The sequence below is a fragment of the Schistocerca serialis genome, chromosome 1 (assembly GCF_023864345.2).
Source record: "Schistocerca serialis cubense isolate TAMUIC-IGC-003099 chromosome 1, iqSchSeri2.2, whole genome shotgun sequence".
In the NCBI taxonomy this organism is placed as follows: domain Eukaryota; kingdom Metazoa; phylum Arthropoda; class Insecta; order Orthoptera; family Acrididae; genus Schistocerca; species Schistocerca serialis.
The window spans coordinates 1,236,191,225-1,236,219,155 of NC_064638.1; the positions used below are offsets into that span (position 1 = coordinate 1,236,191,225).

The 27,931-nt window shown below is 44.5% G+C and overlaps 1 protein-coding gene across 1 annotated transcript in view; it reads left to right on the forward strand.

The window, feature by feature from the left end:
- Nucleotides 1–27,931, forward strand: part of LOC126459831 (lachesin-like) — a gene marked incomplete at its 5' end in the record, with an annotated part of 666,568 nt that overhangs the window by 348,760 nt on the left and 289,877 nt on the right. Inside the window, one exon of the mRNA XM_050095886.1 lies at nucleotides 21,993–22,099. Within this exon, the coding sequence (XP_049951843.1) occupies nucleotides 21,993–22,099 (107 nt within the window). The remainder of the gene's footprint in view (nucleotides 1–21,992; nucleotides 22,100–27,931) is intronic.

Sequence of the window (27,931 nt, forward strand, 5' to 3'; positions counted from 1 at the left end):
ATACACTAAGCAGATTCAGAAGGATGTAGGTTGCAGTAGGTACTGGGAGATAAAGAAGCTTGCACAGGATAGAGTAGCATGGAGAACTGCATCAGACCAGTCTCTGGGCTGAAGACCACAACAACAACAAAATTGGTACAATATTATTGCGCAATAAATATTGAGTGTGTGATGGCCCTTTTAGCAAGGTACTGTCCGCCAACTTACGCCAGGTTATGCGAAGTACATTCGTCCTCTCTCTCTGGCACACTGCAACGAAGAGAATTCCAAGCGGATCAAGCTCGCATCTGCAGTGCTGTGCTGTCGACGTTCTTGAGATGTGGAGGCTGGCTTTCTCCGCAGCTTGTAGCTCGCAACACCGCCCGTAGCCGGTAAGTTCCTGAGAAGATTAAGTGCGCAACATCATCGCCGGAAAAAAAACAGGGCAGACTAATGTATATTAGCGGCGGCCCGGCGCGGGGCGGCTGCAGTATTTATGTGCGGGCATTAGGTGGCGACTGCGACGCGCCGGTCTAATGGCGCAGGTGAGACGGATGCGCGCGCAGCCCATCGCTCAGCCCGGCCGGTCCGCTAGCCGCCGGCTTCTTGCGGCGTGCCCACCGCTGGCCTGCCGGCCGGCCGGCCGTCGTAAATGTTTCACCGAGGTCCGCACCGCGGCGCTGCGTGTGCCGCCGTAATTAAACCGCCAGTGGCGGAGGAAAGGCAGAAAGAGGGGGGAGAGGTGCGTGGGGAGGATAGCCACAGCAGTTGAAGCTGTTGTTTCTCTGACCTGCTAGAGACGTCTAGGTGTTGCAGTGAGGTGTACGGAAGGCAACCAGAGAGTGCTACTGGAAAGCGTTTCTGGCGGACGTTGTGCAATTGGAGGGATTTTAGATTTACATCTACATATGTTAGCTCTGCTCAATAGTATCCGGGCAGTTCTGCACTGAACTGACAAGTCATGGAATAGCGATATGCTCACATACAGATGGTGGTAGTATCGCGAAGTTTAAGAAGGTAGTGCATTGACCATGCTGTCACTTGTGGTCACGTGATTTATGTGAAAACGCTTCCGACGTGTTTATTGCCGAACGACTGTGAAATCTGGTTTGGCAGAACAGAGTGGATCAGGTTGTGGAAAGGGGCCAAGGTTGATTACTGTTTCCATAATGAGATTTTCACTCTGCAGCGGAGTGTGCGCTGATATGAAACTTCCTGGCAGAGTAAAACTGTGTGCCGGACCGAGACTCGAACTCGGGACCTTTGCCTTTAGCCGGCACACTCCGCTGCAGAGTGAAAATCTTATTCTGGAAACATCCCCCAGGCTGTGGCTAAGCCATGTCTCCACAATATCCTTTCTTTCAGGAGTGCTAGTTCTGCAAGTTTCGCAGGAGAGCTTCTGTAAAGTTTGGAAGGTTGGAGACGAGCTACTGGCAGAAGTAAAGCTGTGAGGACGGAGCGTGAGTCGTGCTTGGGTAGCTCAGCTGGTAGAGCACTTGTCCGCGAAAGGCAAAGGCCCCGAGTTCGAGTGTCGGTCCGGCACACGGTTTTAATCTGCCAGGAAGTTTCGATTACTGTTAGTTATACAAGAACACACACAACTTTATTGCTCAAACCAATGCACAGTTTTATCTTTCACACAACAAAGATCAATTCACGGCTGAGGGCCAAAGTAACTTCTCTGGAATAAGATTAAATGGTTGCCTTTGAAACACCAGGATTTAGAGTAATTGTTCAAGGCCTTACTGAAGCAAAATTACACTATCTTTTCGGTTAAAGGCCGAAATAATATTTCAGATCAGCTAAAGAAATTCTTTAAAAGCCGAGCATTTACAAATTCCGACTAAAGGGCATATTAAGGAAAATTCAAGTGAATTCTTCGGCTGAGAGCCGAATAAAAAGTTTTCTTTACGTAATAAAAGAGAGGCTTTAAAGATAAGCTGTTACACAGTACAACAGATAAAAATATTAAGAAAACTTTAAGTATCTTGTCGGCTGAAGGCTCAAGCAATTACCCACGAATAATTAGAGACAACCTTAAGATAAACATTTACAGAACATGGCTGGAGGCCGTTTGAAGAATTCAAGATAATTAAAGAAAAACGTTACAGACAAGGTTCAAAAAATGGTTCAAATGGCTCTGAGCACTGTGGGACTTAACCTCTGAGGTCATCAGTCCCCTAGAACTTAGAACTACTTAAACCTAACTAACGTAAGGACATCACACACATCCATGCCCGAGGCAGGATTCGAACCTGCGACCGTAGCGGACTGTAGCGCCTAGAACCGCTTGGCCACTCCGGCTGGCTTACAGACAAGGATTTACATATTAAAGCCACAGATTCTGAAACAAACGCAGCTGAAAGCCTAAATACAAAACTGTGGTGTCACCGCCAGACACCACACTTGCTAGGTGGTAGCTTAAATCGGCCGCGGTCCATTTAGTACATGTCGGACCCGCGTGTCGCCACTGTGTGATCGCAGACCGAGCACCACTACAAGGCAGGTCTCGAGAGACGATATAGCACTCGCCCAGTTGTACGGACGACATTGCTAGCGACAATACGGACGAAGGCTTCCTCTCATTTGCCGAGAGACAGTTAGAATAGCCTTCTGCTAAGTCCATGGCTACGACCTAGCAAGGCGCCATTAGCCTTACCTAGTTTGAGAGTTATCGTATAAATGTCTCAAGAAGAGCGCTGTATTCATCAAGTGTAAAGCAGCTACGTACTTTTCTTGCTACCATTCAATAGTTATCCTGTTCCAGACTTGACGCCAGTCGGCGTGTGTGTACGCGTGCCTTTCTTTCGGCTCCCTTCCCAGTGTAGCGTAGCAAGCTTGTTACGTCACAACAAGAACAACAAGAATTTTAAATGAAACATGGCTGAAGGCCTAATCATAAAACTGTTATGAAGTTCGGCTGAGGGTCATATACTTACCAAAAAACAGACAATATTAATACACGGCTGAAGGCCTGGCACAGTACCTGCGACCAAATAAAATGACAATCACAAACAACAAACAGTGGTGCTCAGAAGTGTTCCAAGGGTCGGCCTGGAGAGAAAACTCTAACCACTGTTTAGGTGAGACAGCCAAGCGTTACACTAAACAGTCAGGTTGCAGCACGAGCTACAGACGGCTGACAAACCAACCAACCGCCTCATCAATTCCCTTCCACCCGACCAACAGCACCACAACGAAAGGTATCAGCGAAGATGAGGATCGGGGCAGGATTATGTCTTAATAATTAGCGTATAAACACAGCCAAGGCATAATAAACACTCAAAGAGAAAAAGAGAACAACAGCAAGCTGTCGAACTAGACTGCCGGACAGCGTCAACACACTGTTGCAAAACTACGCTAATGACCAGGGCAGGTAACCGGAACGTTTACGGTCGCAAGGCAGAAGATACCGCTGTTGCACTTCATTAATATATTATAATCGTTTCAAAGGTTAAACACCATACAGGGAGACGGCTTCAAAATGTGCCGACCCCAACACACCATCACATTGCTGCTTGCGTGGACAGCCCAGGATGCAACAACCAGCAATCAACAAAGAGATGTCACAACGGTTGAGCTTTCGTGACAGGTTCACTGATTACTCAACTCCAGTACGCAGGTGCAGTTGGCGACAAACGTAGCAGTTCCCACAGCTAGTGCCACACAACTCCGACCGCGCACGCATGCTGCCAGCGGCCCCGGCCTGAACACACGCCGCAAAGACTTCCTCGCTGCTCCGCCGCAACTGACCAACTGCCACACAGCTCGAAACGCTCAAAAGATCAAATACACGTCGGCCGATGAGACGACCGACCGAACGACCAACCAACGGTCGTTCGCGCTCCAGTCTTCTTCAGTCGGACAGTACACGTGTGTCGCCAGCGATAGGCAAGTACTGGCTATGCCCGACGCTCCTTCGTCTCCGACCGCTGCTCCGTCCTCGAATGCTGCTCTGTGCCCGACTGACTTCCAGACACACGACGACCCGTAAATACTATCGGTCGCTCCAAGGATAGTACGACAGAGCACTTATCGATAAGCGCTGCTGCTGCCACTCACGGGCAGGTAAGGGAGGAAGTTGGTGATGCCAGTAAATGGAATAAGAAAACGAGGCGGCAGTATGGTAAGAGAAGATGACAAACAATAGCCGGCCGGTGTGGCCGAGCGGTTCTAGGCGCTTCAGTCTGGAACCGTGCGACCGCTGCGGTCGCGGGTTCGAATCCTGCCTCGGGCACGGATGTGTGTGATGTCCTTAGGTTAGTTAGGTTTAAGTAGTTCTAAGTTCTAGGGGACTTATGATCTGAGATGTTGAGTCACATAGTGCTCAGAGCCATTAGAACCATTTTTTTTTGACAAACAATAAACGGAATAACATGAGCTGCACACGGCTCAGACTGGACTTACCATGAACTCGGTATGGTAACTAGACCCAATACTCACTGGACATTCTATTTCGGAAATCGTTAAGTATTGAATATTAAGATATCCACAGTGTCAAGAGTGTACTGAGAATTTCAGGCACTTCAACATGGACTACGCAGTGGCCGACGGGCACCAGCAGCAGAGGCGTTTGCGTAGAGTTCAAACTGCGTGAAATAACCGCAGAAATCAATGTGTGACATACGACGAACGTTTCCGTTAGGACATTGCTGAGAAATTTGGCGTTAATGGGCTATGGCAGCGGACGACGAACCGAACGCCTGTGCTAACAGCAAGACACCGTCTGCAGCACTTTGCCTGGGCTCGTGACGTATCTGTTGGACCCTAGATGACTGGAAAACTATGGCTTGGTCAGATGAGTGTCCTTTTCAGTTGGGAGGACCTGATGGTAGGGTTCGAATGTGGCGCAGACACCCTGAAGCCATGGACCTAAGTAGTCAACAAGTCACTGTGCAAGCTTATGGTGGCTCCACAATGGTGTGGGTTGCATTTATATGGAATGGATTGCTGAACTGATCACGGACTGGAAAAGGTAATATTTGGCTAACTGGAGACCATTTGCAGCCATTCATGAGTTTCAGGTTCCCAAGTAACGGTGGCACGGCACCAGGTCAACAGTCATTCGTCACTGATTTGAAGAACATTCCAGACAATTCGGAAGAGTCAATGTCTACATCTAGATCTACTCTGAAACTTACTGGCAGAATAAAGCTCTATACCAGACCGAGGCTCGAACTTTGGAACTTTGCCTTTCGTGCGCAAGTGCTCAACCGACAGAGCTACCCAAGCACGACTTTCGAGCCTTCCCTACAGGTTAACTTCCACCCATTCCTGATCTCTTTCGTTCCAAACTTCACAGATAGATAAGCCATGTCTCCGCAATATCCTCTCTTCTAGAGTGCAAGTTCTGGAAGTTTCGCAGGAGAGCTTCTGTGAAGATTGGAAGGTAGGAGACGAGGAACTGTCGGAACTGAAGCTCTGGGGACCGGTCGTGAGAAGTGCTTGGGTAGCCCAGTAGGTAGAGTGCTGAGAAAGGCAGAGATCCCAAGCTCGAGTCACATTCTGGCACACAGTTTTAATCTGCCACAAAGTTTCGTACCAGCACACGCTCCGATGCAGACTAAAAACTTCATTCTGGATACATCTACTCTGTCTGCTTGAAAGTAACTGATCAGCTTTATGTTATGTGTAACTACTGATCCTTAGATGTGACAAGAGACAGACGGTCGACATGCAAGGCAGCAGAAAGCAGTAACAAAAGAATGGAACACTCATCAAACCTCAGTGACGTCGGATGCTAGTTAGTCATTGGATGGCACCTGGGTAACAAGTCCATCACAGAATTTCACTCCTTCTAAAGCCGTTCAAGTCGACTGTTGACGATGTCATTGTGGAATGGAAACACGAATGAACAGTCACAACTAATCAAGACTAGAGAGGCCTCATATACTGACGGGCAAGGACAATCGAGAATAGCAGAGCTTAGCTGTAAATAATTGTATGAAATCGGTGGAAGGAATCAGTCATTATTTCTGAAGTGCTACTAGCACGCCAGAAAGCACAATGTCTGCGCATAGTTTGAAGTGTCGGTTGAGTTGCTATAACCCAAACAACTGGTGACCTACTGGGAAGCGAAGATCCCCATAAAATCATGCAAAATTTAAGAATAACAGCGTATTTAAATGGAAACTTCTTATTGTCTCATTGAAGGGCTTCGTAGACAGAGAGCACTTCAATTCAAATTAAAGAGAAGTAAAAACCCAACTCACAAGCAAAAGCTGAACGAAGAGAAAATGAGCGTAAGGAGAGCAATGAGAGAAGCGTTCAATGATTTTGAAAGTAAGACGTTGTCAACCGACCTGAGTAAAAACCGTAAGAGATTTTGGTCGTATGTAAAATCAGTAAGTGGGTCAAAATAATCTATTTATTCTCTCACCGACCACACCGGTACCGAAACGGAAGATAAGAGGGAGAAGGCCGAAATACTGAATTCGGTCTTCCGAAGTTGTTTCACCTTGGAAGATCGGAACACTGTCCCTCCTTTCAATCGTCGTACGTACATCGAACTGGCAGATATTGAGATAACCGATCGCGGATTTAAAAAGTACATACAATCGCTTAATAGCGAAAAGGCTTCAGGAGCAGATAAGATACCTGTAAGATTCTTGAAAGATTATGCGAAAGAACTTGCTCCCCTTCCATCAGTAATTTATCGTAGATCGCTTGAGCAACGAAAAGTACCTAACGACTTGAAAAAAGCGCAGGTCATTCTAGTTTTTAAGAAAGGCCGTAAGACAGATCCACACAATTATAGACCCATATCGTTGACGTCAGTCTGTTGTAGAATTATGGAACATTTTTTATGCTCCAGAATTCTGAAGTTTTTGGAAAACGAACATCTCCTCTATAAAATGAACATGGATTCCGCAAACAGAGATCCTGCGAAACTCAGCTCGCTCTGTTCCTCCATGAGATACACAGAGCAGTGGACAACGGCGCTCAGGTCGACGCCGTGTTCCTTGATTTCAGTGAGGCATTTGGCACCGTCCCGCATTGCCGTTCAATGAAAAATTTACGAGCCTACGGAGTATCGGAGCAGACCTGCGATTGGATTCAAGACTTTCTTTACAGGTAGAACTCAACACGTCGCTCTTAACGGAGCTAAATCGACAGATGTAAATGTAATATCGGGAGTACCACTGGAAAGTGTGATAGGACCGTTGCTGTTTACACTATACACACATCAAAAACAGTTTTGCATCATCCCGGTTCCCAGAACTCCTGGAGATAGACGCAGTCTGTGGGTATTATGTCGCAGACACCACAGCCCCTTTGACTTTCAGAGATGTCACTAAACCCACCCAAAGATTCAAACAACCATGCATCAGCAGAGACTCTTAGACGGAGGGGATCCGACAGCCTATCAGTTCCAGTCATTCCACCAGGAAGGAGGTACACGGCTCGTGTTGTCTGTAGTTCAACCGTGCCTAGACGGTCAACACCGCGGTTTTATCGCGTCCGCGTTGTTACTTTGTGCCAGGAAGGGCTCTCAACAAGGGAAGTGGCCAGGCGTCTCGGAGTGAACCAAAGAGATGTTCGGATATGAAGGAGATACAGAGAGACAGGAACTGTGGATGAGATGCCTCGCTCAGGCCGCCCAACGGCTACTGCTGCAGTGGATGACCGCTACATACGTAATATAGCTCGGAGGAACCCTGACAGCAACGCCACCATGTTGAATAATGCTTTCCGTGTAGTCACAGGACGTCGTGTTACGACTCAAACTGTGCACAATAGGCTGCATGACGCGCAACTTCAGTCCCGACGTTCAAGGCGAGGTCCATCTTCGCCGCCATGACACCATGCAGCACGGTAGAGATTGGCCCAACAACATGCCGAATGGTGTGCTCACGAATGGCATCACGTTCTCTTCACTTATGAATGTCACGTATGCCTCCAATCAGACAATCGTCGGAGACGTGTTTGGAAGCACCCCGGTCAAGCTGAACACCTTAGACACACTGCCCAGTGAGTGCAGCAAGGTGGAGGTTCCCTGCCGTTTTTGGGGTGGCATTATGTAAGGTGGACATACGCTGCTGGTGGTTATGGAAGGCGCCGTAACGCCTGTACGATACGTGAATGCCTTCCTCCGACCGATAGCGCAACCATATCGGCAGCATATTGGCGAGGCATTCATCTTCATGGAAGACAATTCGCGCCCCCATCGTGCACATCTTATGAATAACGATATTGTTCGACTAGAGTGTCCAGCATATTCTCACGATACGAACCCTGTTAGACTTTCCATGGATAGACTGGAAAGGGCTGTTTATGGACGAAGTGACTCATCATCTACTCTGAGGGATCTATGCCGAATCACCTTTGAGGTGTGGTGTCACCGCCAGACACCACACTTGCCAGGTGGTAGCCTTTAAATCGGCCGCGGTCCGTTAGTATACGTCGGACCCGCGTGTCGCCACTGTCAGTGATTGCAGACCGAGCGCCGCCACACGGCAGGTCTAGAGAGACGTCCTAGCACTCGCCCCAGTTGTACAGCCGACTTTGCTAGGAAGGGTTCACTGACAAATACGCTCTCATTTGCCGAGACGATAGTTAGCATAGCGTTCAGCTACGTCATTTGCTACGACCTAGCAAGGCGCCATTACCAGTTTATATTGAGATTGTTATTAATGTATCAACAAGAGCGATGTTCTCCAATTATGGATTAAAGTTAAGTATTCAAGCAACTACGTTTTTTTATTTATTAGACTCAACTCCTTTAATTGTTCCAGACCTCACGCCAGTCTGCGTGAGCGTAAACGCGTGCATTTCGGCCTCCCCTTAGCAACACGGTGTTGGCTCTTCTGCCAACACATCATGAGGAGTGGGACAATCTGGACCAACAGTGCCTTGATGAACTTATGGATAGCACGCCGCGAAAAATACAGGCAGGCATCAATGCAAGAGGACGTGTTACTGGCCATTAGAGATACCTGTGTGTACAGCAATCTGGACCACCTGGACCACCACCTCAGAAGTTCTCGCTGGATGGTGGTGCAGCACGCAATGTGTTGTGTTGATGAGCAAGAAAAGGGAGGAAATGATGTTTATGTTGATCTCTATTCCAATTTTATATATATATATATATATATATATATATATATATATATATATATATATATATATATATATATATATAAAAGAAAGTTTTGTATCACCTCGGCTCCGAGAGTTCCGGAACCTGTGCAGATCATTGGAATAGATGTCAACATAAACATCATTTCCTCCCTTTTCTTGCTCATCAACACCACACATTGCGTGTTGTGCCACCATACAGCGAGAACTTCTGAGGTGGTGGTCCAGATTGCTGTGCACAACTTGCATTCAAAATCAACTCCCATTCAAATCAATGTACAATTAGTTACTATTCTCATGTTCAGGAAAAGCAGAACACCTTGAATGACTAGAGAGAAGACGTTCATATTCACAGGACACGTACATTAGTGTGGCTGCAGAAATGATTATCATTTGAAAAATGTGAGCCTTGCGGGTTCAAGGTCAACATCAATATCACGCACAATACCACCTACTGGTAAAATGTACCTACGGCTCTCGTTGTCGCTATAAACCTAAGGTAATTCATCTTGTGACTTAAGCAACATGCAGGATGTCTACCAGGCAAAAGGACACATGCTGAACTGAGGCATGCAGAACATACTGATGTACGTATCCTGTGAATATGAACGTGCTATCTATAGTTGTTCAAGGTGTTCTGTTTATTTCTGAACATGAGTGTAAATCTACACTCATTATAGTATAATATCAAAGCATTCATTCCATTATAAACATAACCTATTACATAATTTACCACACTGATCAATAATAAAAACAAAAATATATTGATATTTTTAGAAATATGAATACATAACAACCAATCAGGGTGTATGATTGTGACGATGTACAACATGTAGAATTATAAATACAATACATGAAAGCTAAAAGCTATGGATAAATTCCCATATGAAAACACTTGTGTTAACGAATAAATGAATTGATGTATGAATAGGTAAATAAGTTCCATAATTACGACATCGAGCGTAGCGAGTATCAAACAAATTGGTATCATAATTATCACATACCTTCACAATAACCGTTGTAAATATAAGGGGAGTTAGAAAGGAAAAAAAAATTTTTTTTCGCATTTTCGGATTTTTATCTCATTATAAAATTTGCAATTTTCCAAATAAAATGAGATATATATATATATATATATATATATATATTCTATTTTATTCTTTAAATATAATCCATGTTAAAATTTTTACGTGCATTACTTCGAGATCTAATAAAAGTCGGTAATTTCTTATACAGAAGGCTGTGGATTGCTGTTTTATAAAGGTCATGTCCAGAAGGGGATGGCCACCAAGTTGAGGTAGTTGAAACAAAGTTTGAGATACAAGAAACTTTCTGATGGTAAAACCATAAGAGGCAGGCTGACAGACAAAATGATTGATGAACTACAGCAGTATTACGGCATGGCCATGAGAAACAGTACTAAGGATTTGTTAAAAATGAAGCAGACAGTTTGGGCTACCTTCTTCCACAGAGTCAAATGATGAAAATCCAGTGCACCACCTTTGCCCTCCTGGACCTATTCATGGTGCAATTACCACAATGCCAAGTATTCAAACAGTACATACAGCCATAAACATTCCAGCACAGCAGCAGTCATGAATGTCATAAAACCTATTTACAGAGATACGGCAAATCCGGAATTACCGAAGAAGTGTCTGCATTCTGCATGGCCAGACTCAAAACCACAATGAGTCGTTCAGTAATCTTATATGGACTCGATTACCAAAAATTGTTTCTTTTATTTTTGGAATGAAGAAATTAAAGTTGGGGGGGGGGGGGGGGAGGGGTCAGTTATGCTGTTATTGCTTTTAATGGCGGCAACATTGGTAAGGTGAAAGTGCTACAGCATATGGGAATTAATCCTGGAGCAAACTGCATCAGAGAACTTCAACAAATGGACAAGGTTCGCATTGATAAAACAGAGTATGCAGCACAGTTGGCCATTAAGGAGTCCAGAAAGAAGAAACGAGGAAGTTAATGAAAATTTACATTTTCGGCTGCATTTTTCCATAAATCTCAGAAACCACTTCGAGTAGATTATTCAAGTTTTCAGGAAGTAATGACGCACATATCCTGAGTCTACTGAACTAAAAGATGAACATAATGTTATGTATAATTAAGATTATTTAGGGTAATGTACAAAAAAGTACACAAAATTTTAACTGTGTAGTTAGGAAATTGTGTTTCCGAAAGTAGTGGCTGAAATGCAATTATTGTAGTTCAGTAGACTCAGAACATGCAGTTTAATGTCCTGAAAAGTTTCGTGTCAATGGCTACAGTTGTTCCTGAAATACAGGGAAGCCAAGTTACTAAATTTAACATTATCGGGACAGAACGTTCCAACTCCCCTTAAAAATGCACAAGAATTGCGACACTGAGATGGTATGCATCAAAATTGGTGTGTATGTATCAAAATAAATATCGAATTACAAATGCAGACAGTTACGTGCATCAAAATTATTGATAACTGTTCGTCGGTCCTAAAGGAGGTCTATACAATTGTCACTGAAATGTAAAAATAAAAGAAAAAAAGAACAAACACTTCAGAGTGCTCGGAAAAATATACCGTTCATCACAGAAATTGGTTTTACGAAAGATACAGCACATGAGATGACAGGGAAATGAAGGAGTTAGTGAAACTACCTGGCCGATTAAAACTGTGTGACGGATCAGAACTTGAATTCAGGACTTTCCCCTTTCACAGGCAAGTACTCCATCAACTGACCTATCTGAGCATGTCTCACAGTGTGTCCTCACAGCTTTGCTTCCGCCAGTATCCTATCTCCTACCTTCCAAACATCACAGAAGTTGAGTTGTCTTACCAAACTTGTGGGACTAGCATTCCTGGGAGAAAGGATACTGCGGAAGTAAAGCCACGACGATAGGTCGTGTCTCGTGCTCAGATAGCTCTGCTGGCAGAGCACTTGCCCGCAGGAGCAAAAGACCCTTCTCTATCTGTTCTATTAATTCAGCTTGGTAAGAGTACCAGATTGATGAAAAGTACCCAAGAACCTTTTGGAAGCCACATATTTCACGGATAAATTAAATTTCCCTAAGATTGCCCCAATGAATCTCAGTCTAACATTTGTTCTTACGTCACCATTCCATTTTAGGTCGCTGCGGATGGTCACTCCTCGCTATTTCCAGTGAGTTGTCGCCTACAGTGTAATCGAGCAGCGGTGGATCTCTTCATCTGTTTATGTGAAACGCATTACTACGAGTCACTGCTCCAATGTCGATCCTTTACAGGTCTTCCTGCACTTCGCTTTAGTCTTTTAGAGTTGCAACCTTCCTTTGGACAGTAGCATTGTCCGTGAAAAGCTTCACGGTGTTTCCAGCGTTACATACTGGGTCATTAATATACAAGGTGAAAAAAATGGCGGGCGCACTTGGAGGTCGGCATGCAGATTCAAGGCAAAATCTACCTATATGAGATTGACTCCATTCTGAAAACACATGAGTGAAAACGAGGAGCTGACGACACTTTCACATCGTGCAGCCTATCGAAATGTATCGAAATGTACGCCAAACTACCCGACCAGCCGTCGTAGGTGATTGAGCACACTACTGGGACGTCAAACTCACGTACACAATGGAGCTGTGGTTCGAACTCCCATTAGGTTCCTTTTTTTAAATTTTTAGACGTCCGTCCCCTAGTTCTCGTCGTTTATACGCAGAACACCATTTTGTCATACGGCAGTAGTCTATCACATGACAGTGGGTACCATTAAACTTCATGTGTGTGTCTACAAACCGCACTGTGCACAGCCATACCTGGTCCTGTGAAGTTCGTGTAGAGCGGGTTCCGATCGAGTACACAAACGATGAATACGTCTATATACTTTCGGTGCTGGATGCATCCAATAACCGAAAGGCTGCTGCTGCTTATGCATCTGCTGCAGGGTACCCTCAGAGGCGCCAGACAGATGAGAATGTTTTCCGTCGTCTGGAGCAACGCTTTCGGGAAACCGGTAATCTTCAAAAAAATGGTTCAAATGACTCTGAGCAATAAGGGACTTAACTTCTAAGGTCATCAGTCCCCTAGAACGTAGAACTATTTAAACCTAACTAACCTAAGGACATCACACACATCCATGCCCGAGGCAGGATTCGAACCTGCGACCGTAGCCGTCGCGCGCTTCTAGACTGTAGCGCCTAGAACAGCTCGGTCACCCCGGCCGGCGGTAATCTTCGTCCAGAAGTAATGGAAAGAGGTCCTTCGAAGAATAGACGTACTCCACAAGCAGAGGACGCGATTCTTGAAACCATTCACCAGTCAGTTCGGCGAAATACACATGATATTGCACGGCAGTGCCCGCCAGCTTAAGTGAGTGGTAACGTGTTTGCCTACCTTACAGCGGATCCGAGTTCGATTCTCGGCCGGGTTGGACATTTCTTCCACTCGTGGACTGGGTATTGTATTTTCCTCATATCCTTTGCCGGTCGAAGTGGCCGTGCGGTTAAAGGCGCTGCAGTCTGGAACCGCAAGACCGCTACGGTCGCAGGTTCGAATCCTGCCTCGGGCATGGATGTTTGTGATTTCTTTAGGTTAGTTAGATTTAACTAGTTCTAAGTTCTAGGGGACTAATGACCTCAGCAGTTGAGTCCCATAGTGCTCAGAGCCATTTGAACCTCACATCCTTTCATCATCATCGACACGCAAGTCGCTCAATGTGGAGTCATCTGAAATAAGAGTTGCAGCCTCCCGGCCAACCATGTCACACGATCATTTCTTTTTGCCTGGTAGTTCCAGATATCTCAAAGAATATTTGTTACAGTGCTGCAAATCAAGAACTGACGTTAATTCAACACCAGTTGACCTAAGACCGTATTCGGCGAGTGAATGGTTTTTGCAATAAATAGAAGGTAACTAACGGTTTATAAATAATTCGATATGGACTGACGAATCTAGCTTCGCTTGTAAAGGTATTTTCAACCTCCACAACTGCCGTTATTTGTGACAACACAAGGCCCGCGTTACCCATGAGCAGTGCTTTCAGGCATGCCTTGCCGTAAACCTGTGGGCTAGAATAGTGGGAGGAGCTCTTTTGAGCCCTTACCTATTGCCAGAAATGATGAATGCGCCTCAGTATCGTACGTTTCTTTACAATGCTTTTCCCGATGCATTAGAAAATGTTCCACTTGGTGTTTGGTGGCAGCTATAGTTTCAGCCTCCACGTTTTTTCCACCTTAATCCAGTAGATTTTTATTTGGGGCGTCACTTAAAGGAGCAAGTTTATAGTACTCCACCCATGGATGAGGACCTAATAGCTCGTGTGCATGACGCTTTGGGAGTGATGGATGCTGTTGTGTTTCGCAGGGTCCAACAAAATATGATCTAGAATGTGGAGAAGTGTTTGTAAATGCAAGGTGGTCGCTTTGGACATCTTCTCTGAAGTGAGCGTTGCTCGTACATGTTCGTACCGGTTCTGTGAAGGCAAGCGTGGACGTGAAACGCACAGAATGGAATTATTGTGGTTAGCATGTGTGCAATTTAGTGTAGCCTACCAACTGTGTTTTTTGTACGTCCTTGGATACAGAATTTATTACTGTATCCACTGTATTTTCTTTTGTCTTTATTTGTGGAATGGATGAAACAAAGTGCGCATTTACGCCTGTTAGAAGCTCATGTTATGTTTTAATGTTTAAATAAAGGTAACAGTAATAGACATACACAAGATATTGCATTGTGGAGATGTAAATTGGATAGAATTTGACGCTTTAACTGAAAAAAGAAAAAAAAAATGTTTAGCGCGAACGAGATACAAACATTAGCGAGTCTATGTAGCTGTTCCCCACGGCTCTGCCTCGTCGCACTTTTTTTTGTGTTTGTTCGTTCTATTTGTTCGGGGCGGACGTCCCACGACGCTTGTTCAAGTTCATCGACGTTCCATTATCTCGGTTTTTGTTGTTGCAGATGGCGGCTAACCCTCTGGCCGAACACGTTGAGCTACTGTGCCGGCACGCACTGAGCTAATAGGCCACTCTGCACACAGTTACAGCATTGCCAGAGCTTCGCTTTTTTAAATCGCATTTCTGTTAAACCTACTGGCGGGACTAGGTTTTACTAGAGTTACTTCCGTCTTGAATTTCGATGAGGAATCTTATGCCGACCCCCAAGGGCAGCGTTTTTTCTTCATCCTGCATGAGGGGCAAACAAACGAAAATTAGACAGATGGGAATTAAATAAAACTTTTATTGTTTCAACTATTAATACATTTATCCCAGCGTGAGACGAGGCTATCAGTAACTACATGGAAAATTATTTGAGGTGGCCTATGAAACCATGATCGTACCCAGGGATGCACCGCTTCATACGAAGCTAATTCGAGGCCACGGATGAGTTTCTGCAGAGCTACAGAAATATGGAAACAGCGGAGGAAGGGACTGGGACTGTGCGGAGATCGTGTAAGGGCTCCCCACTAAAATTTCTGGAGTGCTGTCGAAACAACCCTGGTTCAAATGAGCACTATGGAACTTAATATCTGAGGTCATCAAAAATGGTTCAAATGGCTCTGAGCACTATGGGACTTAACATCTGTGGTCATCAGTCCCCTAGAACTTAGAACTACTTAAACCTAACTAACCTAAGGACATCACACACATCCATGCCCGAGGCAGGATTCGAACCTGCGACCGTAGCAGTCGCGCGGTTCCGGACTGAGCGCCTTAACCGCTAGACCACCGCAGCCGGCAATGAGGTCATCAGTCCCCTAAACTTAGAACTACTTAAACCTAGCTAACCTAAGGACATCACACATATCCATGCCCGAGGGAGGATTCGAACCTGCGACCGTAGCAGCAGCGCGGTTCCGGACCGAAGCGCCTAGAAACAACCCTGGCAATAGTACAGTGATATAAGATTTAGTACGAGACCGCAGTCTGTTGAAAACCAGGACTGATTTATTCACAGCTCGTCACTAGGTACGGAAATGGCACGGTTTTTGAGAAACTTGAAACAATCTGGTTCCCTTCGTCTTTACGGCCGTGGACCACGTCCTGCAGATTTTAGCAACATATAGAATGCTGCTACGCTACGCAACCGTCACCTTACTACACTCCCCAGTTCGTCCTGCCACCTGGTACAATCACAGTAAGCGAATTTTGCGGAATTAGCAACGAGAAAATCCACTGATCTGCGCATTTTCGGTTGAGGACAGCTTCAATGAATGGTTGTAGTATAGAACAAATAACCTAACAGCAAAAAAATGAAGGCCTTGAGATAAATTTCTTTTATCCGTGTGTGTTATTATCACAAGAATTTTAAAAATACTTGTTTACAATAATCTTTCCTTAGACAAAAGCAGTAACTTATAATTTAAGGAAAATTTGGCACGTGTGCTACGTTTGAATGAAATTATGACAATCTCCCGATGGAAATGAGCGTACGGCATTGTGGGCCTGGAGTGCCCCATTCGGGCAAGTCCGGCAGCCGACGGCAAATACTTATTGCATTCGACGCCACATTTGGCGACTTGCACGTAAGAGATGGGGATGAAATGATGATGAGAACAACACAACACCCAGTCCCTGAGCGGAGGAAATCTCCCGCCCCAGCCAGGAATCGAACCGGGGCCCCTTGGCGTCGCATTCCGCCGCGCTGACCACTCAGCTAACGGCGGCGGACACAATCTCCCGATGGACAAAACGGGTGAGTTATAAAACATGGAGCTGCTGGCAAAATATCTAAATGTAGATGGGTTTATTACGGCTGAATACTTCAATATTTACCCTGGTCTCGTGTCTAAGAAAATGCCGGTTCACGCGAGACATGCAGGGTGCTTCAATAAATGATTATCCCCTAATACTTTGTTTCCTCTCTTCAAAGCTCAAACGAACATACGTTAGTCTCGTGTCACAGACGCAGTGGTTAATACAATGAACTTTCATTCGAGCTTACGACGGTTCAAATACCCGTCCGACCATCCACATTTGGGTTTTCTGCGATTTAGCTTAATCGCTCCAGGCAAATGCCGGGATGGTTCCTTTGAAAAGGCACGGCCGCTTTCCTTCCTCCATCCTTCCCTCATCCCTCCTTAATACGAGTTTGTGCTCCGTCTCTGAGGACCTCGCTGTTGACGGAACATTGAACACTTATCTTCCTTCTTCCTGTCGGTGAGTGCGTATGGCAGCCATATCGGTGATTCTACTACCAAATTCTGAAAGAGCTGTGAAGTGAACGATTACAGCGTCAACAAATAATAAGTCGAAGAGGAAACTCTGCCGCTAGATATTGACCAATGTTTTTTTATTATTTTATTATGAATTTTGTTACTTTTTTAAAGTGTAGTCTGTTTAGCTCTTAGTAAATAAAACTGAACTTGTAGTTTGCTTTTACAGAAACAATCTACTTTCGTGAAACCGGCTGGTTTCCTTATGTACTCACACATCATATATTTAACAAAGAAGTGATTAGAAAGATTTTTTTGTGAGTCATCAGTCCTTTGACTGGTTTGATGCGGCCTGCAACGAATTCCTCACCTGTGCCAATCTCTTCATGTCAGAGTAGCACTTGCAACCTCCATCCTCAATTATTTGCTGGATGTACTCTAGTTTCCGTCTTCCTCTACGGCTTTTACCCTGTAGAGGTCCCTCTGATACCAAGTAACTTATTATATGACGTCTTAACAGGTATCCTACCATCCTGTCTCTTTTTGTTGTCAATGTTTTCCACATATTCCTTTCCACGACGATTGTGCAGAGAACCTCCTCATGCCACACCGTAACAGTCAACATAATTTTCAAAAAAATGTTCAAATGTGTGTGAAATCTTATGTGACTGAACTGCTAAGGTCATCAGTCCCTAACCTTACAAACTAATTAACATAAATTATCCTAAGGACAAACACACACATCCATGCCCGAGGGAGGACTCGAACCTCCGCCGGGATCAGCCGCACAGTCCATGACTGCAGCGCCCAAGACCGCTCGGCTAATCCAGCGCGGCATAATTTTCATTTTTCTATAACATCACATTTCAAATGCTTCAATTCTCTTGTTTTTCGGTTTCACACGGTACGTAATAGCTATTTCAATACCCGTTATATGACTAATTTACGTATCGCCTTTTAATGACAGTCATATTGTGCTAGAGTGTCAGTGAATGAAGACAGTCAAATACCCGTAAGGTTTTCAAATGATATTCGCTTTATCAATCTATTCGTCGAAGACGTATCTGCGCTATTGGATTTGGCTACTAATCTAAATATTTTATTCGGGATTGCTGTTCTCTGGATTTCTATTGAAGTCAATCGGAACTGGGGTGAAATTAATTAAAGTTTTACTCATGTCTTGCTGTCGTTACATTCTGGTAGGCAGGCAATGTGCGATCAGGCTCTCTGTCTTTGCTGTTGCCTAAACTTTAGGCTCACATATTTTTTTTTTAGGTCGTAATTCGTTGGTCACTAATAAATAAGCTTTCAATGAATCAGTTGTTTGAAGGCCTCTAAGTGCTCCGTCACAGTAATTATGTGTCTCCTATCGTTAAGGCTCACAAATGTGTCCGTCTACTACAACGACCAGAATAGTCGGAGAGCGATATATTCAAAGAGATTAAAATACCCGGAGAGTGATATAGTCAAAGAGATTAAATTTCATAGAGTGGACGAACGTCCCTGTACGTCTGCAGTGTTTGAGGCAAATTGAAGTGCCGTGTTTCCTGGAGTAAAATGTATCAGTCAGTATTCAACAGCGGCGGATCCTGACGCACGTCGATATTCAGTAGTCAGTAGTTATTTAAATCAGGGAATTGTTTTCAAAAGGCAACTAGATAAAATTTTGTTGGGCTGTGGAGTCTAGGTGATAGCTTTTATTTCAGAAAACATGGCAGTTCAATTAGCATCTAACGTGGCGGACGTATAGCCACTGTATGAAATTTGGATATACTAGTGTGCAGGAATTTTCATTTGTTAAAAAATAAACAAGACATAAAAAGTAATAAGGAAATAAAAAATAAAAAACAATGCTAAACGAGGCATTTTTAACCACTGTCAAAAATTAGTAATATCACAGCTGCTGAAAATTGCTCCGGTCTTGTAATTTCTTCATCTTTACCGTGTAGGTGAAATGGCTGAGAGAAAAAGAAGGAAGACTAGAATTTAACATTCCGTCGACTGCTTGGATTACGAAAGGATAGGGAAGGAAATAGACGCCACTTTTTGAAAGGAACCATCCCGGCATTTGCCTGACGTGACTTAGCAAAATCCGGATACTGCACGGGGATTTGAACCGTCGTCCTCGAGAATGCGAGTCCAGTTTGCTCACCATTGTCTCACGTCGCTCAGTTGCCACCAGGAGGCGTTACAATAGATTGTACAGTATACAGGCTGGTCCATTGACAGTGACCGGGCCAAATATCCCACGAAATAAGCATCAAACGAAAAAACTACAAAGAAAGAAACTTGTCTAGCTTGAAGGGGGAAACCAGATGGCGCTATGATTGGCCCGCTTAATGGCACTGCAATAGGTCAAACGGATATCAACTGCGTTTTTTAAAATAGAAACCCCCTATTTTTTATTACATATTCATGTAGTACGTAAAGAAATATGAATGTTTTAGTTGGACCACTTTTTTCGCTATGTGAAAGGTGGCGCTGTAATGGTCACAATCGTCTAAGAACGTGGTATCACATAACATTTCGCCAGTGCGGACGGTATTTGCTTCGTGATACATTACCCGTGTTAAAATGGACCGTTTACCAATTACGGAAAAGGTCGATATCGTGTCGATGTATGGGTATTGTGATCAAAATGCCCAACGGGCGTGTGCTGTGTATGCTGCTCGGTATCCTGGACGACATCATCCAAGTGTCCGGACCGTTCGCCGTATAGTTACGTTATTTAAGGAAACAGGAAGTGTCCAGCCACATGTGAAACGTCAACCACGACCTGCAACAAATGATGATGCCCTTATAGGTGCCTTAGCTGCTGTCGTTGCTAATCCGCACATCAGCAGCAATCGAATTGCTCGAGAATCGAGAATCTCAAAAACGTCGGTGTTGAGAATGCTACATCAACATCGATTGCACTCATACCATATTTATATGCACCAGGAATTGCATGGCGACGACTTTGAACGTTGTGTACAGTTCTTCCACTGGGCACAACAGAAATTACGGGACGATGACAGATTTTTTTCACGCGTTCTGTTTAGCGATGAAGCGTCATTCACCAACAGCGGTAACGTAAACTGGCATAATATGCAGTATTGGGCAACGGAAAATCTACGATGGCTGCGACAAGTGGAGCATCAACGACCCTGGTGGGTTAATGTACGGTGCGGCATTATGGGAGGAAAGATAATTGGCCGGCCGAAGTGGCCGTGCGGTTAAAGGCGCTGCAGTCTGGAACCGCAAGACCGCTACGGTCGCAGGTTCGAATCCTGCCTCGGGCATGGATGTTTGTGATGTCCTTAGGTTAGTTAGGTTTAACTAGTTCTAAGTTCTAGGGGACTAATGACCTCAGCAGTTGAGTCCCATAGTGCTCAGAGCCATTTGAACCAAAGATAATTCGCCCCCCATTTTATCGATGGCATCTAAATGGCGCAATGAATACTGATTTCCTACGTCATGTTCTACCGATGTTACTACAAGATGTTTCACTGCAAGACAGAATGGCGATGTACTTCCAACATGATGGATGTCCGGTACATAGCTCGCGTGCGGTTGAAGCGGTATTGAATAGCATATTTCATGACAGGTGGATTGGTCGTCGAAGCACCATACAATGGCCCGCACGCTCACCGGATCTGACGTCCCCGGGTTTGTTTCTGTGGGGAAAGTTGAAGGATATTTGCAATCGTGATCCACCGACAACGCCTGACAACATGCGTCAGAGCATTGTCAATGCATGTTCGCGCATTACGGAAGGTGAACTTTTCGCTGTTGAGAGGAATGTCGTTACACGTATTGCCAAATGCATTGAGGTTGGCGGACATTATTTTGAGCATCTATTGCAGTAATGTTGTATTTATAGGTAATCACGCTGTAACAGCATGCGTTCTCAGAAATGATAAGTTCACAAAGTTCAAATGTGTCACATTGGAACAACCGAAATAATATGCTCAAACGTACCTATGTACTGTATTTTAATTCAAAAAACATACCTGTTACCAACTGTTCGTCTAAAATTGTGAGCCATATGTTTGTGACTATTACAGCGCCACCTATCACAAAGCGAGAAAAATGGTCCAATTAAAACATTCATATTTCTTTACGTACTACACGAATACGTTCAAATGGTTCAAATGGCTCTGAGCACTATGGGACTTAACTTCTGAGGTCATCAGTCCCCTAGAGGTTAGAACTACTTAAACCTAACTAACCTAAGGACATCACACACATCCATGCCCTAGGCAGGATTCGAACCTGCGATCTAGCTGTCACGTGGTTCCAGACTGCACGAATATGTAATAAAAAATGGGGGTTACTATTTAAAAAAAACGCAGTTCCGTTTGACCTATGGGAGCGCCATCTAGCGGGCCAACCGCCTTCAAGCTAGACAAGTTTCCTTCTATGTAGTTTTTTCGTTTGACCCTCATTTCGTGAGATATTTGGCCCGCTCACGATCAATGGACCACCTTGTATATGGATGAGAATTTCATTATTCCATAATATTAAATGTCTTTTTCCATATCTTATACTTAAAACGTTTGTAAAGACTGTTTTTTTCTTCTTCTTTGTTTTTAGGTCTGAAATCAGCTGATGCCTTTGAAAACTGGCCATGTAGGGAAGGCAGTAAGTGAATGATTTTAACACATGTAGCTATGACGATTATAATGTCATAATTAGCAAGGTGCAGAAGTGTTTTTGTCATTACTACACTGAAGCAACAATTTTGCGACCACTGAGTGTTTTCTCTGGCGGCGCGCCCGCCGCGCCAGATTTCCGTGGCTGTGCTGCGCAGTTTCTGTGAGGCATTTCTCTTTTCAATTCCAGCGCTGACAGACGGCCCGCGGTTCGTGGAGCCCATACAGAATGTGACGGCCGCGCTGGGCAGGGATGCGTCGCTCTCCTGCGTCGTCGACAACCTGGGCGAGTTCAAGGTCAGTGACACTGCCATCTGCGCACAGTTCGAGAGCAACTTTTTTTCAATCTGCCATGGGTAGCGAAATGAAAACCACAGCGGAAATCCGGTGAAGCTTTGCGCTGGTGTGTTGCGCAACATCCCTAGTATGCCCGTGTATTTTGTCAAGTTGCACTTTTCTGTTCTGAGCACAGAGTGAGCCCATAAAACGCCTATTACATAGAGGCTCCCGCCAAACACGAAGTTCTGTGCAGGTGCTTCGCCTGATTGTATGCATCCCACATAACGTAACTGTCATGCATGTTCTTCTTCTGACACTTCTGGGCTGCATTTTGGCACAGACAACCAGCTCTGCACCAATGTAAGGAATAGCTGGAAAACGCTGCCTTCTTTGACGGGGGCATTGGAAAGATGGTACCATGCTATTACAAGTGTCTAAATGGAAGTGGCGATAATGGAGAGATAACTGGAAGGTGTAGCTAAATGTTGCAAACTAAATGGTTTTGGTTTTCCTTGTGGTATTCATTTTGCCACCGAATGAATGTTGAAGCAAAGGGATGCATCGCTGTCCTGCGTCGTCGACAACCTAGGTGAGTTCAAGGCCAGTGACGCAGCCATCTGCTGCTTTCACTGTGCACAGTTTGAGAGGAACTTTTTTTCAAGCTGTGATGGGTAGCGAAATGAAAACCACAGTGAAAATCCAGTGAAGCTTTGCGCAGGTGTCTTGCACAGTCTCCCTAGTATGCCAGTGTATTGCATCAAGTTGCACTTTTCTGTAATGAGAGCAGAGTGAGCCCATAAAAGCGCCTAGTACATAGAGCCTCCCGCCAAACGTGAATTTCTGTGCAGGTGGTTCGCCTGATTGTATGCATCCCACATAATGTAACTGTCATGCATATCCTTCTTCTGACAGTTCTGGGCTGCATTTTGGCGCAGACAACCAGCTCCATACCAATCTAAGGAAAAGCTGGAAAACACAAGCGGCTGCCTTCTTTGACAAGGGCATTGGACAGATGGTACCACACTACTACAATTGTACTGGGCGAGGTGGCGCAGTAGTTAGACACTGGACTCACATTCAGGAGGACGACGGTTCAATCCCGCGTCTGGCCATCCTGATTTAGGTTTTCTGTGATTTCCCTAAATCTCTCCAGGTAAATGCCGGGATTGTTCCTTTGAAAGGGCATGGCCAACTTCCTTTCCCATCATTCCCTAATCCGATGAGACCGATGACCTCACTGTCTGGTCTCCTTCCCCAAACCACCCTACTACAATTGACAGAAGTGGTGATTATGGAGAGAGGTAACTGGAAGGCATAACTAAATGTTGCAAACTAAATGGTTTTGGTTTTCATTGTGGTATTCATTTTGCCACCGATCGGATGTTGAAGGAAAAAGAAAGTAGCTCTTGTATCAAGTACACTGAAGAAAAAATTAGTCCTGCCCAAGAGGTACCTAATTAATATCTTGTAACATCGCCTCTGGCCTTGAAAAAATTGCATCAATGTGGTGAAGAAGTTCCTTCAGCTATGACCTCTTACACCTATCAGATTTGGCGTGTTGCAGTGGTACGTTTCACACATTGTGCCAAATGCAGGTAGTCCCGGAGAACTTCTACAGGGCTTAGGTCGTGTTTTTAGCGGGTCAGTTGAGGTGTAGTGCTCACGTATCCTTAAACCAGGAACATATACGTGTGATTAAAATGGTTCAAATGGCTCTGAGCACTATGGGACTCAACTGCTGAGGTCATAAGTCCCCTAGAACTTAGAACTACTTAAACCTAACTAACCTAAGGACCTCACACACATCCATGCCTGAGGCAGAATTCGAACCTGCAACCGTAACGGTCGCGCGGCACCAGACTGTAGCGCCTAGAACCACTCGGCCACTCCGGTCAGCTATACGTGTGATTTATGGAAACATTTCTAATACAGAAGGGTTCTCTACATATCCACGATGTAGATGTTAAAGAATGGTCAACACTTGGTTACCGAGATTGCTGAAACAAGCATGATTGTTCATGAGTATGACTCACCACATCATGCTACGAAAAACACCACAGAACTGCCTCTGGCCTGGTTTATATTCTCCATGCACAGTTGAATAAACGCGTTATAGGGCACTCAGGGCGCTTGATGCCTTGCACAACAGAGACCCACTGGAATACTGGAAGCCTCTACAAGCCTCTATTCAACTGGACCAGTTTCTGTGTTATTCGCTCCATTCAGAATGTGCAGCCCCACGTGGCGTTGTGAGCAATGAAGTGGTACCCAATTCCTAATGTCTGTGGCATAAAGTTCCCTTCACAATGTTCTCTCGTGCTTCACAATGTTCGCTTCTGTGTAGGAAGCCAAAATCTCTGACGGCTGTTATTCCTTGTAGACATGTCTGATATTTGGCGTTGATATATGAACAAATCTGGCGCTTTCATTTGCGGTGTGGTTGTGGGCACCTTCAAACACGATAGCTCCGCTAGGAAGGTGTTCACCAGAGTGTGACGACGAGGGCGTTCACTGTCGACCATCATCGGGAGTCAGAAAACCGTGCCACGATGCGTGCAAGGAGGTCGTTCCGATGCTTCACACCAATCATCTTCTCTGGTATTGGCACAAGGGCTGTCCTGCGACCACACTTGGTTCGACACCAAAACGTAACTAAACCGCTAATGGTGGCGGTCCACGATACAGTTAGGGTGTAAACGTTGTCAAGGAGCAGACTGACGCTGATCTCGTCAGAAAAAAGCGTTATGTCACCCTACTGACTTGCTCACAATTAGACAAAGAGCTTTGTGAGGTCTTGTGGCAGAGGTCTAGTCCCAGATTATCGAACCTGTTTGGTATCATTTGTGTTGACAATTGCACTCCTGTAGCTGTTAACTACTGCCGTGGACGTATCGCATTGTGTTGAGGGTGTCTACTATCTGTTATACACAGATATTCATCCTGCACTCTTGTTATTTTTTTCTCTCACGATTACTACTGTGACAAAGCTGAGCTGATTCTGTCGCTTGAAACTAGTTCAGTATTCTATGAAGTGCAGAGCGTCTGATCATACGTTACTGTTTTCCAAACCATCTTGAAGCAACACGGCTCTCGTGATAATACGCTGCGCAGGTACTGCAATGTTTACAGTTTACATGGTTGCCATAGACTGCACGTACTGCCCCTCACGATAGAAATATATACTGTTTCCGTTAGAATTAAATTACAAACAAATGAACGTACTGATATAGTAACGTGTTTCTGGATCACAAAGTTCAGTTTTAAAGTTACAGCAAATATGCAAAATTTATTTTGACTACTGTATTTCTCAATATTTGAACAATATTATATATAATATTATAACTACTGACATCCTTGGGAGAGCCAGTCCTGACAAAACTCGAAATACCCTCAGACTTCAAGAAGAATATAATAATCCCAATCCCAAAGAAAGCAGATGTGAAAATTACCGAACTATCAGTTTAATAAGTCACTGCTGCAAAATACTAACGCAAATTCCTTACAGACGAATGGAAAAACTGATAGAAGCCGACCTCGGAAAAGATCAGTTTGGATTCCGTGAATGTTGGAACACGTGAGGCAATACTGACCCTACGACTTATCTTAGAAGAAAGATTAAGGAAAGGCAAACCTACGTTTCTAGCATTTGTAGACTTAGAGAAAGCTTTTGACAATGTCGATTGGAATACTCTCTTTCAAATTCTGAAGATGGCAGGGGTAAAATACAGAGAGCGAAAGGCTATTTACAGTTTTTACAGAAAGCAGATGGCTGTTATAAGAGTCGAGGGGTATGAAAGGGAAGCAGTGGTTGGGAAGGGAGTGAGGCAGGGTTGTAGCCTATCCCAGATTTTATTCAATTTGTATATTGAGCAAGCAATAAAGGAAAAAACACATTGAGGTTAGCCGATGACATTGTAATTCTGTCAGAGACAGAAAAGGATTTGGAGGAGCAATTGAACGGAATGGACAGTGTCTTGACAGGAGGGTATAAGATAATGGAATGTAGTCGAATTAAGTCGGGTGATTCTGAGGGAATTAGATTAGGAAATGAGACACTTAAAGCAGTAAAGGAGTTTTGCTGTTTTGGGAGCAAAATAACTGATGTTGGTCGAAGAAAGAAGAATATAAAATGTAGACTGGCAATGGCAAGGAAAGCGTTTCTGAAGAAGAAAAATTTGTTAACAGCGAGTATAGATTTAAATGTCAGGAAGTCGTTTCTGAAAGTATTTGTATGGAGTGTAGCCATGTATGGAAGTGAAACGTGGACGATAAATAGTTTGGACAAGAAGAGAATAGAAGCTTTTGAAATGTGGTGCTACAGAAGAATGCTGAAGATTAGATGGGTAGATCACATAACTAACGAGGAGGTATTGAATAGAATTGGGGAGAAGAGGAGCTTGTGGCACAACTTGACTAGAAGAAGGGATCGGTTGGTAAGACATGTTCTGAGACATCGAGGGATCACCAATTTAGTATTGGAGGGCAGCATGGGGGGTAAAAATCGTAGAGGGAGGCCAAGAGATGAATACACTAAGCAGATTCAGGAGGATGTAGGCTGCAGTAGGTACTGGGAAATGAAGAAGCTTGCACAAGATGGAGTAGCGTGGAGAGCTGCATCAAACCGGTCTCAGGACTGAAGCCCACAACAACAACATTATATTTTTATCTCATAAGGGAACCTCCCAATCGCACCCCCCTCAGATTTAGATATAAGTTGGCACACTGGATAGGCCATGAAAAACTGAACACTGATCAATCCAGAAAACAGGAAGAAGTTGTGTGGAACTATGAAAAAATAAGCAAAATATACTAATTGAGTTGTCCGTGCGCAAGATAGGCAACACCGTGGTTAGCGTGAGCAGGTGCGGAACGAGAGGTCCTTGGTTCAAGTCTTCCTTCGACTGAAAAGCTTAATTTCTTTATTTTCGTAAAGTTATGATGTGTCCGTTCGCTCATTGACGTCTCTGTTCACTGTAATAAGTTTAGTGTGTGTTTTGCGACCGCACCGGAAAACCGTGCGATTAGTAGACGAAAGGACTTGCCTCTCCAATGGAAACTGAAAACATTTGATCTCAAGGTCAACCGATTCCTCCACAGGAAAATACGTCTCATATATTCTATACGACACTGGTGACGGCATGTGCGTCACATGAAAGGAATATGTTGTCGACCCACCTAACTTGTACACTTGGCGAATTGGTAAAAAGACTCTTCTATCTTGCCCGATTTATGTTTTCTTGTGGATGTGATAATCACTCCCAAAAAAGTGATGAAAACGTAAGAGTTTGTCACATAAACTGAAAATAAAAAATTAAATATTTCACTCGTGGGAAGCCTTGAACCAAGGACCTCTCGTTCCGCAGCTACGCACGCTAACCACGGGACCACGGCGGTCCTGAGCTCAAGTTAACTTTGATGTTGCCTACTTTGCACATAGAATACTCAGTTTGTATATTTTGCTTATTTTCTTGTAGTTCCACACAACTTCTTCCTGTTTTTCAAGGCCTATCCACTGTGCCAACTTATAACTAAATCTGAGGGGGGTGCGATGGGGAGGTTCCCTTGTCAGAATGAAAAAATAACATAATTGTATGTGTAAAAAGCAAAGGAAAAATATTTCAGTGGTGACAACTGTGTTGCGGTATCAGAAACAGCGCAGTGCTATTTTGTAGGAGACTAAACAGAAGAGAGAATACCTAGAGCTGCCGGACGCAGCCGTCGCGTCGCAGTAGTTGGCCGGAACTTGTCACCAGCGGTGCAGCGTAGCGGAAACTGAAGCGCTCGCCACCAAAACAACAGCTGCCGCTGTGCGGTCGATAGACGAATGGCGTTGCCCGTGAGTGCAGTCTG